Genomic DNA, 12,894 nt, shown 5'->3' with positions numbered 1-12,894 from the left:
CCTACCCTTTCAAAGGGAACCCCAACCACAGGCAGTGGGATAAGGGGTGCCTTTGGAGTGTCACCTGTCTTGCCACTGGCTTGACAGGTTTCACAGGACTTTCAAAATTCCTTTGTGTCCTCTGACATTCTAGGCCAATGAAACAAGGGAACAAGCCTGTCCCAAGTTTTCATTTGCCCCAAATGTCCAGCTAAGGGAATGTCGTGGGCTAGAGTTAGGAGGAACTTTCTGTACTCCTGAGGAATCACCAATCTCCTGGCAGCTCCAGGTTTTGGATCCCTTGCTTCAGTGTACAAGAGGTTGTCCTTCCAGTAAACTCTGTGTGAGTCACTGACATCCCCATTTGCTTGTTTGACAGCTTGCTGCCTTAGACCCTCTAGTGTGGGACAGGTATGCTGTGCCACACTCAGCTCCTCCCTGGCAGGCCCCCCTTCACCCAAAAGCTCAGCAGTGTCTGCTTCCAGCTCCTCTGGTGTAGGTTCTGCACAGGGTGGAAATTCTTCTTCCTCAGAAGTAGAATCTACTGTAATGGGAGGGATAGTAGGTAGTGATTTACCTTTGCTACCCCTTGCTTTAGGGAGCACTTGGTCCATTCTTCCAGTATCCAAGTCACCCTGTCCTTTTTGCTTTTTGGCCTGAGCCCTGGTTAAAGCAAAAATATGCCCTGGAATGCCCAGCATTGCTGCAGGGGCCTCCAACTCCACATCTGACCAAGCTGATGTCTCTAAATCATTTCCTAGTAGACAGTCTACAGGTAAATCTGAGGCAACCACAACTTTCTTTGGACCAGTAACACCCCCCCCCCCCAGTTGAGATTCACAACAGCCATGGGGTGGCTAAGTGTGTTGTTATGAGCATTGGTTACTTGGTACTGGTGACCAAGTAGGTGTTGTTCAGGGTGGACCAGTTTCTCTATTACCATGGTAACACTGGCACCTGTGTCCCTGTAGGCCTGAACCTCAACACCATTTATTAGGGGTAGTTGCTTGTACTTATCCATGTTAAGGGGACAAGCAACTAAGGTGGCTAAATCAATAGCCCCCTCAGAGACTAACACAGCCTCTGTGGTCTCCCTAGCAAGACCAACCCCAACTAAATTACCAAAAGTGAGCCCAGCTACTCCCTTGGATTGGCTATTAGTAGGTTTGCTCCCACCACCACTGCTATTACTAGGGGCACTAGGTGTAGCAGCAGGGGTTGTAGTGGTAGGAGCCTTGGTGCTTTTCTTTGGAGAACTGGGATCTGTTGACCAATGGCCTTTTATTTTACATAAATCGCACCATGGTTTCTTTTCTTTGTTTTGATTTGAAGAGGATTTTGACCCACCACCCCCACCAGAGTGGTTTTGTGGGCCTGATGAAGACTCATTTTTAGATTTGTCCCCACCCTTGTCAGAAGACTTACCATCCTTCTTGCCATCTTTGTCACCCCCTGTATGAACTTTTCTGTTCACCCTTGTTCTGACCCATTTGTCTGCCTTCTTTCCCAATTCTTGGGGAGAGGTCAGATCAGAGTCTACCAGTTACTGGTGTAACAAATCAGACCCACAATTATTAAGTATGTGCTCTCTCAGGATTAAGTTATACAGGCTCTCATAGTCAGAAACTTTACTGCCATGTAACCACCCCTCCAAGGCCTTCACTGAATGGTCCTCGAAATCTACCCAGTCTTGTGAAGACTCCTTTTTGGTTTCTCTGAACTTCATCCTGTACTGTTCAGTGGTTAAGCCATAACCATCTAGGAGTGCATTCTTAAGAACTTTGAAATCATTGGCCTCACTTTCTTTTACAGTAAGGAGCCTATCCCTACCCTTTCCACTGAAAGATAGCCATAGGATAGCAGACCACTGCCTTTGAAGGACATCCTGTACAACACAGGCCCTCTCAAGTGCAGCAAACCACTTGTTAATGTCATTTCCCCCCCTTGTAAGGGGGAACTATCTTATGCAGATTCCTAGAATCATGCTCTTTTGCAGGATGACTATTTGGAATACTGCTGCTGCCACCGTGGGTTTCTAAACCCAATTTCTGTCTTTCTCTTTCTATTTCTAAGGACTGCCTATCTAAATCCAGCTGTTGCTTCTTGAGCTTCAGCCTGGATTGTTCCACTCTCAATCTATTGAGCTCCCTTTCTAACATTCTCTCATCAGGGTGGGTGGGTTGGGCATGTCTTGAAACGGAAGAATGGTGAGAATGAACAGAAGGAGACGTGGCCCTAACAGATGTCACACTAACATTCTGGCCTACAGAAGTGATACTTCTACTGTGATGAGAAACAACACTATTACTGTGATGTGAATTCACATCAGTACCAGCTATGCTAGGTCGCTTGCTAGGGGGGCAGGTTGGAAAGCTTCCCTCCCACATCTTTTGCTAGGGGTGCCCCAGAATCAGAGTGGGAACCATCAGCTAATTTCTCACCAGAAGTGCCACCTAAGGTCTTATCTTGTTCAATGAGCATATTAACCAACAGTTGTCTTGAGGGATTCTTCCCTACCCCTAAACCTCTATCTATGCATAGACTCCTTGCTTCCTTCCAGCTAAGGTTATCATAAGCAATGTTGGACAGATCAAGAGTTTGGCCTGTACCAGACATTATAGAAAGGGTTTAAAGGACAGAAAAAGAAGAAAAAAAGTTTTCAGAACTTTTTAAAGGACAGAAAAAAAAACTTTAAAAACTTTTAAAGAACTTTTTGAAAGTTTAGAGGTACTTTTCAGCACTTAGTAAAAGAAGTGAGAGGAGAAAAGCAAAACTTTTTGGTTAGGTGTACATACACTGAACTTGTTTTGTATATTTTTCTATTATGAAAAGTACAATGACAAAAGTGGTAAGTAGTTGCAAGTACTTATCCCACCGCTGCACAACCAATGTAGGAGGCTGGACTGGCTTGTAGTGAGTACCAAGGGGTACTTACACCTTGCACCAGGCCCAGGTATCCCTTATTAGTGTAGAGGGGTGTCTAGCAGCTTAGGCTGATATAAAATGGTAGCTTAGCAGAGCAGCTTAGGCTGAACTAGGAGACATGCAAAGCTCCTACAGTACCACTTGTGTCATATGCACAATATCATAAGAAAACACAATACACAGATATACTAAAAATAAAAGTACTTTATTTTTATGACCGTATGCCAAAAGTATCTCAGTGAGTACCCTCAGTATGAGGATAGCAAATATACACAAGATATATGTACACAGTACCAAAATATGCAGTAATAGCAATAGAAAACAATGTATAGTCACAATAGAATGCAATGGGAGCACATAGGGATAGGGGCAACACAAACCATATACTCCAAAAGTGGAATGTGAACCACGAATGGACCCCAAACCTATGTGACCTCGTAGAGGGTCGCTGGAACTGTAAGAAAACAGTGAGGGTTAGAAAAATAGCCCACCCCAAGACCCTGAAAAGTGGGTGCAAAGTGCACCTAAGTTCCCCAAAGAGCACAGAAGTCGTGATAGGGGAATTCTGCAGGAAAGACCAACACCAGCAATGCAACAACGATGGATTTCCACACGAGGGTTCCTGTGGAACAAGGGGACCAAGTCCAAAAGTCTCGATCAAGTCGGGAGTGGGCAGATGCCCAGGAAATGCCAGCTGTGGATGCAAAGAAGCTGCCACCGGATGGTAGAAGCTGAGGATTCTGCACGAACGACAAGGGCTAGAAACTTCCCCTTTGGAGAATGGATGTCCCACGTCGAGAAGAGTCGTACAGAAGTGTTTTCCCCGCAGAAAGACCGCAAACAAGCCTTGCTAGCTGCAAGGGTCGCGGTTAGGGTTTTTGGATGCTGCTGTGGCCCAGGAGGGCCCAGGATTTCGCCAACTGCGTGAGGAGACAGAGGGGGCGCCCAGCAGGAGAAGGAGCCCACTCAGAAGCAAGCAGCACCCGCAGAAGTGCCGGAACAGGCACTACGAAGTGGAGTGAAACGGTGCTCACCCGAAGTTGCACAAGAGATTCCCACGCCGCCGGAGGACAATTCAGGAGGTCGTGCAATGCAGGTTAGAGTGCCGTGGATCCAGGCTTGGCAGTGCACAAAGGAAATCTTTGTGGAGTGCACAGGAGCCGGAGTAGCTGCAAAAGACGCGGTTCTCAGCAATGCAGTCTAGCGTGGGGAGGCAAGGACTTACCTCCACCAAACTTGGACTGAAGAGTCACTGGACTGTGGGAGTCACTTGGACAGAGTTGCTGAGTTCAAGGGACCTCGCTCGTCGTGCTGAGAGGAGACCCAGAGGACCGGTGATGCAGTTCTTTGGTTCCTGCGGTTGCAGGGGGAAGATTCCGTCGACCCACGGGAGATTTCTTCGGAGCTTCTAGTGCAGAGAGGAGGCCGACTACCCCCACAGCATGCACCACCAGGAAAACAGTCAAGAAGGCGGCAGGATCAGCGTTACAAGGTCGCAGTAGTCGTCGTTGCTACTTTGTTGCAGTTTTGCAGGCTTCCAGCGCGGTCAGCAGTCGATTCCTTGGCAGAAGGTGAAGAGAGAGATGCAGAGGAACTCTGATGAGCTCTTGCATTCGTTATCTAAAGAATTCCCCAAAGCAGAGACCCTAAATAGCCAGAAAAGGAGGTTTGGCTACTTAGGAGAGAGGATAGGCTAGCAACTCCTGAAGGAGCCTATCAGAAGGAGTCTCTGACGTCACCTGCTGGCCCTGGCCACTCAGAGCAGTCCAGTGTGCAAGCAGCACCTCTGTTTCCAAGATGGCAGAGGTCTGGAGCACAGTGGAGGAGCTCTGGGCACCTCCCAGGGGAGGTGCAGGTCAGGGGAGTGGTCACTCCCCTTTCCTTTGTCCAGTTTCGCGCCAGAGCAGGGCTGGGGGATCCCTGAACCGGTGTAGACTGGCTTATGCAGAAATGGGCACCATGTGTGCCCATGAAAGCATTTCCAGAGGCTGGGGGAGGCTACTCCTCCCCTGCCTTAACACCATTTTCCAAAGGGAGAGGGTGTAACACCCTCTCTCTGAGGAAGTCCTTTGTTCTGCCTTCCTGGGCCAAGCCTGGCTGGACCCCAGTAGGGCAGAAACCTGTCTGAGGGGTTGGCGGCAGCAGCAGCAGCTGCAGTGAAACCCCGGGAAAGGCAGTTTGGCAGTACCCGGGTCTGTGCTAGAGACCCGGGGAATCATGGGATTGTCTCACCAATACCAGGATGGCATTGGTGGGGCAATTCCATGATCTTAGACATGTTACATGGCCATATTCGGAGTTACCATTGTGAAGCTATACATAGGTAGTGACCTATGTATAGTGCACGCGTGTAATGGTGTCCCCGCACTCACAAAGTCTGGGGAATTGGCCCTGAACCATGTGGGGGCACCTTGGATAGTGCCAGGGTGCCCACACACTAAGTAACTTAGCACCCAACCTTTACCAGGTAAAGGTTAGACATATAGGTTACTTATAAGTTACTTAAGTGCAGTGAAAAATGGCTGTGAAATAACGTGGACGTTATTTCACTCGGGCTGCAGTGGCAGGCCTGTGTAAGAATTGTTAGAGCTCCCTATGGGTGGCAAAAGAAATGCTGCAGCCCATAGGGATCTCCTGGAACCCCAATACCCTGGATACCTCAGTACCATATACTAGGGAATTATAAGGGTGTTCCAGTATGCCAATGTAAATTGGTGAAATTGGTCACTAGCCTGTTAGTGACAATTTGGAAAGAAATGAGAGAGCATAACCACTGAGGTTCTGATTAGCAGAGCCTCAGTGAGACAGTTAGTCATAACACAGGTAACACATACAGGGCACACTTATGAGCACTGGGGCCCTGGCTGGCAGGGTCCCAGTGACACATACAACTAAAACAACATATATACAGTGAAATATGGGGGTAACATGCCAGGCAAGATGGTACTTTCCTACAGGGGGGTGGGGGGTGTTTTCCGAGGGTGGCTGACACCCCCAAGTGAAATCCCTGGTGTCTAGTGGCTTTTCCTGAACCCTCGATCGCAGGCCAGGAAACGCGTTCAGGAAGGCCTTGTATGAAAGGGGAGAGTCTCCCCTTTCATATGAGGCCTTCCCGAATGTGGGGAAGGCCGTTTGGGGCCGTTTTCCCTATCGGAGCAGGAAGCGGCAAGGATTTTCGAACCCCCTCCCTGGTGTGGGCCACTGGTCGTGACCTGCACCAGGGAGGTAGCACGGGCGTCGGCTCCGAAAGGTTTTTTTCACGGTTGTGCTTCATGTATCGTGGTGCTGTGTAAAATATATTTTGTAGCAATGAGAGTTCAGTTAAACCTTTCTCACTTTAAAGTTGCTATGTACAAAAATAGTTCCATGACTTGGAATACAGTCTCCCATACTGGATTGTTGCTTTCTGTTTGGAATAAAATATTGGGTTATTCAAAAACGGGTTGTTGTATTGAAGGCCCCTAAATTATTTATGTTTCTAAAGGTTAATGAACGGGATTCTTTTCATTTAGTGTGGGCGTCATCCTAAAAATAGAATTGTGCGTTCACAACACTATGTGAACCAGAGAGCTCTTTCTTTGTGGTCTGTAGTTGCTGAGCAGCCATAGCAAGTTGATGATGAGCAGTTTAATTGACTTGCAGTGCAAAAGTCTTTCTATGATTGTGGTGATGCACTCCTTTTACGATTATCATTTACTGGTGGGTCTTTGCCCTTGCTGTAAAATCATAGGCACTTTTCCCAGTGTAACTCAGTCATACTCTGTTTTTCTCGGACAGGGCATCAGACTGGAAGCTGGATGCGCCAGACTGGACAGGCCGTCTTCGCGTCACCTCCAAGGGGAAGATGGCCTATATCAAGCTGGAGGACAAGGTGTCCGGTAGGTAGAGATTTAGATGCTGGGAGGGAAGCAGTTTGAGTGGGTATCTGAAAAAATGATTTGTGAAATTATTAAGTGGTAGGTGGCAGTGGGAAAGATCGATCAAGAGATATTTTGGTTTTGTAGCATGCTTGAGCTTGGAGGCAGGAAGAGTATTTGACTTACCAGGTTCATCAATGATAATTTAGATAGGCACAGACGTTTTATTCCATGATCTGTATTGCAGAGAGATTTGAAAGCGCCCCATACTTATCAACGCCCTAGGTTTGAGTCATCCTTCATAAAACATGGAAAACATGTTTAACTCTTTGGCAATGCATACAGATGTCTTATCCAGGGATGTAGTCAGTGGAATCATCGGCTGTGAATTAACTGATCTGAAGTCTTCTTTTGAACAAGTGTGTGTCTCTCTCTCTCTCTCTCTCTCTCTCTCTCTCTCTCTCTCTTCAGCTCTCTCTCTCTCTCTCTCTTCAGCTCTCTCTCTCTTCAGCTCTCTCTCTCTTCAGCTCTCTCTCTCTCTCTTCAGCTCTCTCTCTCTCTCTTCAGCTCTCTCTCTCTCTCTTCAGCTCTCTCTCTCTCTTCAGCTCTCTCTCTCTCTCTTCAGCTCTCTCTCTCTCTCTTCAGCTCTCTCTCTCTCTCTCTCTTCAGCCCTCTCTCTCTCTCGCTCTCGCTCTCTCTTCAGCTCTCTCTCTCTCTCTTCAGCTCTCTCTCTCTCTTCAGCTCTCTCTCTCTCTTCAGCTCTCTCTCTCTCTCTCTTCAGCTCTCTCTCTCTCTCTCTTCAGCTCTCGCTCTCTCTCGCTCTCTCTCTCTTCAGCTCGCTCTCTCTCTCTCTCTCTCTCTCTCTCTCTCTCTCTCTCTCTCTCTCTCTCTCTCTCTCTCTCTCTCTCTCTCTCTCTCTCCCCCCTTTCTTGCCTTCCTTCCCCCCACCCATGGGTGCATGCTGTCAGGGAGAATTGTTCCATGGAAAGACATCCTTTCAATACGTTATGTGATAAAAGATAGCAAAAAAACATCCAGGTAGGGCATCTGGATCCCTCAATTCAGATTGCCTTCAACACCCTCCTTCAGGCTCAGCTGTTATGGTATCACACCTTTGCATAGATATGTTGCACTCCTGCTATGTGGACTCAGGCAGCAGATAGATCTTGCTATCCTAGTTCTTTCTGCAGCAGGTAGAATGTGGGATTTGTCCTCACGTTGAGCTTTGGAACAGTTGTAGTTTGACTCTTCGCTCATCACTGCAGGGGGCAATGCCTGCGTACTACCAGGCATCCCTACAGAGGGATCAGGGCTGCTTCCTTGTGTTAGGTGCATGTTTTATCTCTACAATTGAGGCAGCCGGGCTGTGGTTGATGAGGGAGGATATTTAAGGAGTGCAATAGGGAGATATAATGCGTTCCTTGGTTCCTGTAGTTGGCATTACTGTTTGTCTGGCATTGAGACATCTGCCTGACAGGAAAGTGTATTTCTATGTTATAACAATGGCTGATTTATAATGGTGAGAAAAAGGAATGGCCTACTTTTGCTTAGTGCTTCTCAGATGAGAATGAGATGATGGATTCTCATCGTAAAACTCAAAAGTGATTTAGGAAAAGTTTATTACTGGAAAAGAATCAGACTGAGGTTCTGGATCCATTTAGGATGAGGTTCCCTTTGATTAGCGGGTCTGTCCATTATTTGAGGCGCTGTAGCTGCTATTCGGAATTAGCACAATTTATAAATGAAGCTGTTCTCTTATGTGAAAATGGAAGGCATCCTATGTATTCTATGTACTGTTGTATGGTGTTAAATAGGTATTCGGTAAATAATTTCACAATACAGCTCAAAACCCAAACCAACATCATCAAAAAAAGCAACTTTCTAGATCTCACATTGTTGGTGGTTAGTAGATGTGCAAAACTGGATAAAGAGAACTACTTTCTCTTGCTCATGAATTACTGTTACAGGGCATCTCTGGGACTCGTAGTTACCTTTTAATATACCATTTTGTGATATCCCTGCACATGGTACTTCAAACCATTCAAAAATGTGCTGTGCAGCACCTTAAGCTTGATATATTATCTCTACTTATCTCATTTGGTTTCTTGTTGTTGCAGCAGTCCGAAAAATGTTGATGACGTCCAACGCAACATAGTGAGTTAAAGCTGTATCAACATTTGTAAGAATAAAAAAATTAAAAACAGATTAAGAGTTAAGCCTTGTGTTCAATTAAAAAGTGCACAGCACAAAATTTTGGCGTGTTACAAATTGCTTGAGGCCTAACAGTTGATGAATTTTTATATATGACAGCGAACTACCTAGTTATAATGATCAAAGATATATTTTTGTCCCACAAAACAAACATAAAGCCTTTTTGAAAAACATTAACCTTGAAGTGCCCTAAGCACTCTGGTGGTTGATGTCCAATTTTTTATATTCTTGCTGCACCAATTCGGCAGTACAGCATGCCTCTTAAAACCAGTATGTTCAGTGTTCAAGTAAGTACTGCATGAAGGCACACGTGTGAGACTCATGGAGAGGCTGATGCTCATTTTACCTATAGTTAGTCTAATTTGAAAGACTTGAACATTTGCACAGTGCAGTACCTTAACAGGATGATGTGTTTCATATGGAGAGAGAGCGAGATAGGTAGATGAATGAGTGAACGGGCAGATGGGTTGTTGGAGACTAAGATGGGGGAGAGATGAAGCAAGCCATTTAAGAAGAGGATGTGGACATGGGGGAGATAGTCATAATGGAGAGCAATATAGAGCAAGATGGAAGAGCTGCGAAAGTAGGATCGCAGGCAGTAGTCTCGGCATTGAGATCAACATTCAGCCAATACTTGAAAAATGCCGTAATTGAAATCCCTCGATCTTGTGCCTGACATGTAAGCAGGCATGTGAAAGTTAAACAGGCGATGTATTCTTTTTCATATTACTGCTACATGGCAGGGGATGTATAAATACCGAAGTGACATGGTGTGCAAAACAGCAGTGGTCTGGTGGCTGAGATCAGTTCAAGCATTCCATCCATTGCTTTGTCTACTTCAGTGCTATGTAATAGACCTTCTGCCTCTGAGGAGAGGGGGTTGGAGATTCCACTATTTAGATGAGCTATTTTCTCAGGCCGACCCCCGTCCCTGAAGCAGAAAATAAAAAAGTTAACAGAACATAGCAAGTTCATTTCTTTCTCAACAAAACGATACATCAGCTGCTAATGTGGAGCCTGATGCACATGAGCTGCTGAATTTCAGGGAAGCCTACTTTGCACACAACTTGAACTGCCAAAAGTACCCATAGTTCTTTCAAAGCTGTATTTGTATTCTGTACAAGCTTCTTTGATGTCTTAAGACAGTGGTGTCAAGGACCATGTTCGGGGTCCGAAAGGGAAAGCCAGAAGTTGCAGTTAGGACATCTGGCAATCCTTAAATGATGTCCATGGATAGAACCAATTTCATGCATACCTGACCTCTGTGGTGCTTGGACCATCGGAATGTTTTTCAGTGTGGTTTATAACAATCTCTTCCGAATTGGTTTAGTGACCATTGAGGCAGATGTCTCCTTCAAGATTGTGGAACTACTCTAGGTTCACATTCCAAAAATGGCTTTATGAATGCGAAGCAATCTTATCTCTGTATAAATATTTAAGGCCTGTGGAGTATTGCTGTGGCACTGAGTGTTCTTCTCCTCAGGGCAGCCACCAGAATCAAATGTGACAGATATGATGGAAATTAATTGTATCAAGAAGGTGGGATACGGTGGTGAGGTTTATTAGGACTTCATTAAGGGGACATGGTAATGTGTTTCTGGGCTCTGGGAATGGGTATTCTGAGCACAAGTGGACATTAAGAGCAAGCACAGTCAGTAGGGTGATGTCTCAACCCAACAGTGATTAGCAACCTATACTGGATGTGGTCTTGGAGATTTTTCTTCACTTGCGGCATGCCATCTGTAGATCTTTGTCATTAGCATGAATCAACAATACAATATTTTCTTTCCTCTCTTAAATATTCACTAATAAATTTTCTGGAGGTGCCTTCAGGCAGGACTGCGCTTGTGCACCGCACTGTGCCTTTTCTCCATTTTCATCATGTGTAAAGTCCTGGGCAGCTATGACTGCTCTCAAGTATAGAATGGTTTTTCATGCACACCAATTGATATCTAGATTGTTTCCTAGTTTTCGCAAGCATTCCCCTTAAGATTATGTTGAGGAGGAAAGCTCATTTGTGATGATCGCACCCTTCTCTATTCCTAGGTATTGCTGTGGGAGCCTTCCCAGGTAGAGGTATTTCTAAGTGAAATATCTGTAGGAAAAAGGATCCCTTAGATAAACAAGTTACTTATTTGCTGATAAACCTTTTCCAAGGGGGACTTGTTTATCCCCTGGCCACCTCCCATTTTCTGCAGATGTATTTGGTATGGCCTTTTCTAGTTAGAGTTCTGGCCCAAAGCAGTCGCCTGTTGCTTAGATTAATTCAGGCATTCCTTCCACCATTTTCTGTTCGGGCAGGAAAATTAGTCATAACTGAAGTAGCAAGTGTATTCAGTGACATTATGAATGTGCAGTCTCACCGGGGGAAGTACTATCATTGTGGAGCTGTGGCTCTACTGCTTTAATTCCACCTCCTCCCTGTATAGGCGAATGGCTGAAATGAGCATTTTCTAGATCTAGTTTGATACTTGAGAAACTTCTTAATTAGTAAGTTGAGTACTCAGGAAAAATAATATGACAAGTATGTAACTTTTTTTTTTTTAACATATTTTTTTTCGCAGGAGAGCTGTTTGCCCAGGCACCTGTTGACCAGTTTCCTGGCACCACTGTGGAGACTGTGACGGACTCAAGCCGTTATTTTGTAATCCGGATTCAAGACGGGAATGGTAAGGGCTCTAAAAATTAAAGGTGCCAAAAGGGCCCGTTGATAGGGGGTACCTACTAAGGCGATCAGAGGGAGTGATTTGTGTTCTAGACGAGGAAATTGTAGTGAGTAATAGTGATGGCACGATCCCAGTGAGGCAGCAGAGAAGAGATTGATTATGTATTGTTTCTTTCTTCAGTAATAAGACCAGAAAGTTAGCAAATGAGAGGAAGATGGTAGTGGGTGCAGGAGTAGACTAATACACAGGCACTAAGTCTAGTTAAGCTTAGCCGATCTGTCAAATACTGTGATTTCCACTTTTTGCACGGTTGCTTAGCCAAATAAGAGGGTGTAGCATTTCGGGTTGAACAACTGGCCAGCTGAATCAAAAGACCTTGATGTCCAAATTAACATGCATACCCTCTTCAAAGCATTTTGCTTGGATTTTAGCAGCTATAGCAGTACGAGTCAGTAAAGTGACAGTTTGAGGTTGCAAGGGGTACTTACTTACTCATTCATTTGCTTTGTAGGGCGAAGCGCTTTCATTGGCATTGGCTTCTCGGATCGTGGTGATGCCTTTGACTTTAATGTGGCTCTTCAGGACCACTTCAAGTGAGTATTACACAGCTGTTGTAGGGTGGTGGACGGCCTTGTCTTTTATTCAGAACCCGTGACTAGCTGGGCAGGCACAATACTCACAACCTAGATCTTGGTAAGACCGGTTCTGTGAAGACCGGGTTCCAATCTTTAGTTATTTTGGGCTGTCACTATTCTTACATCTGCATGAACTATTGAACTTGTAGAAAGGCATTCCTAACCTTGATTGAAGGTATTTTCTAATGAAGCTTGGAGAATGAAGTATGCTCTGGATACCGGCAGGACCGCATAATCCTTAGTAGCACAGCATATTGCTACACCTGTTGGACTAGTAATTTATTAGTTCATTGGACAAACTGGGTAAAAATCAGATTGCATCCTATTTGTTTGAAGTTTGTACTCACTGTGTTGAGCAAAGAAATTATTCCCCCGAGTTACTGTACATTTTTTCTGCATCCAGTTCATCATAATTGTATGGATAAACTCAGCTAGTAGTAGTGGGTATTGCTGCATATCGTAAGAGTATGCCCGAATGTTAAGTGACCACCAACAGAAACTCTAGCATGGATTGTAATATCCATTCATTTACTGCTTCTTGGAGAGTAATAACAGTGGGGTCCATTAAGCTAACGAAATTGGGCGTGGTGTCTCGCTCCTACGTTACAAACTGTCATCTCA

General features: G+C 45.3%; 1 protein-coding gene across 1 annotated transcript in view; it reads left to right on the top strand.

Annotated features, from left to right (window-relative positions):
- Window positions 1-12,894, top strand: part of NECAP1 (NECAP endocytosis associated 1) — a 56,987-nt gene that overhangs the window by 21,697 nt on the left and 22,396 nt on the right. Inside the window, exons 2-4 of the mRNA XM_069243041.1 lie at window positions 6,682-6,782; window positions 11,537-11,641; window positions 12,150-12,231. Coding sequence (XP_069099142.1) covers window positions 6,682-6,782; window positions 11,537-11,641; window positions 12,150-12,231 — 288 coding nt within the window. The remainder of the gene's footprint in view (window positions 1-6,681; window positions 6,783-11,536; window positions 11,642-12,149; window positions 12,232-12,894) is intronic.

This window comes from Pleurodeles waltl, chromosome 7 (assembly GCF_031143425.1).
Source record: "Pleurodeles waltl isolate 20211129_DDA chromosome 7, aPleWal1.hap1.20221129, whole genome shotgun sequence".
Classification (NCBI taxonomy): Eukaryota; Metazoa; Chordata; class Amphibia; order Caudata; family Salamandridae; genus Pleurodeles; species Pleurodeles waltl.
This window is presented reverse-complemented; position numbering and strand designations above follow the sequence as displayed.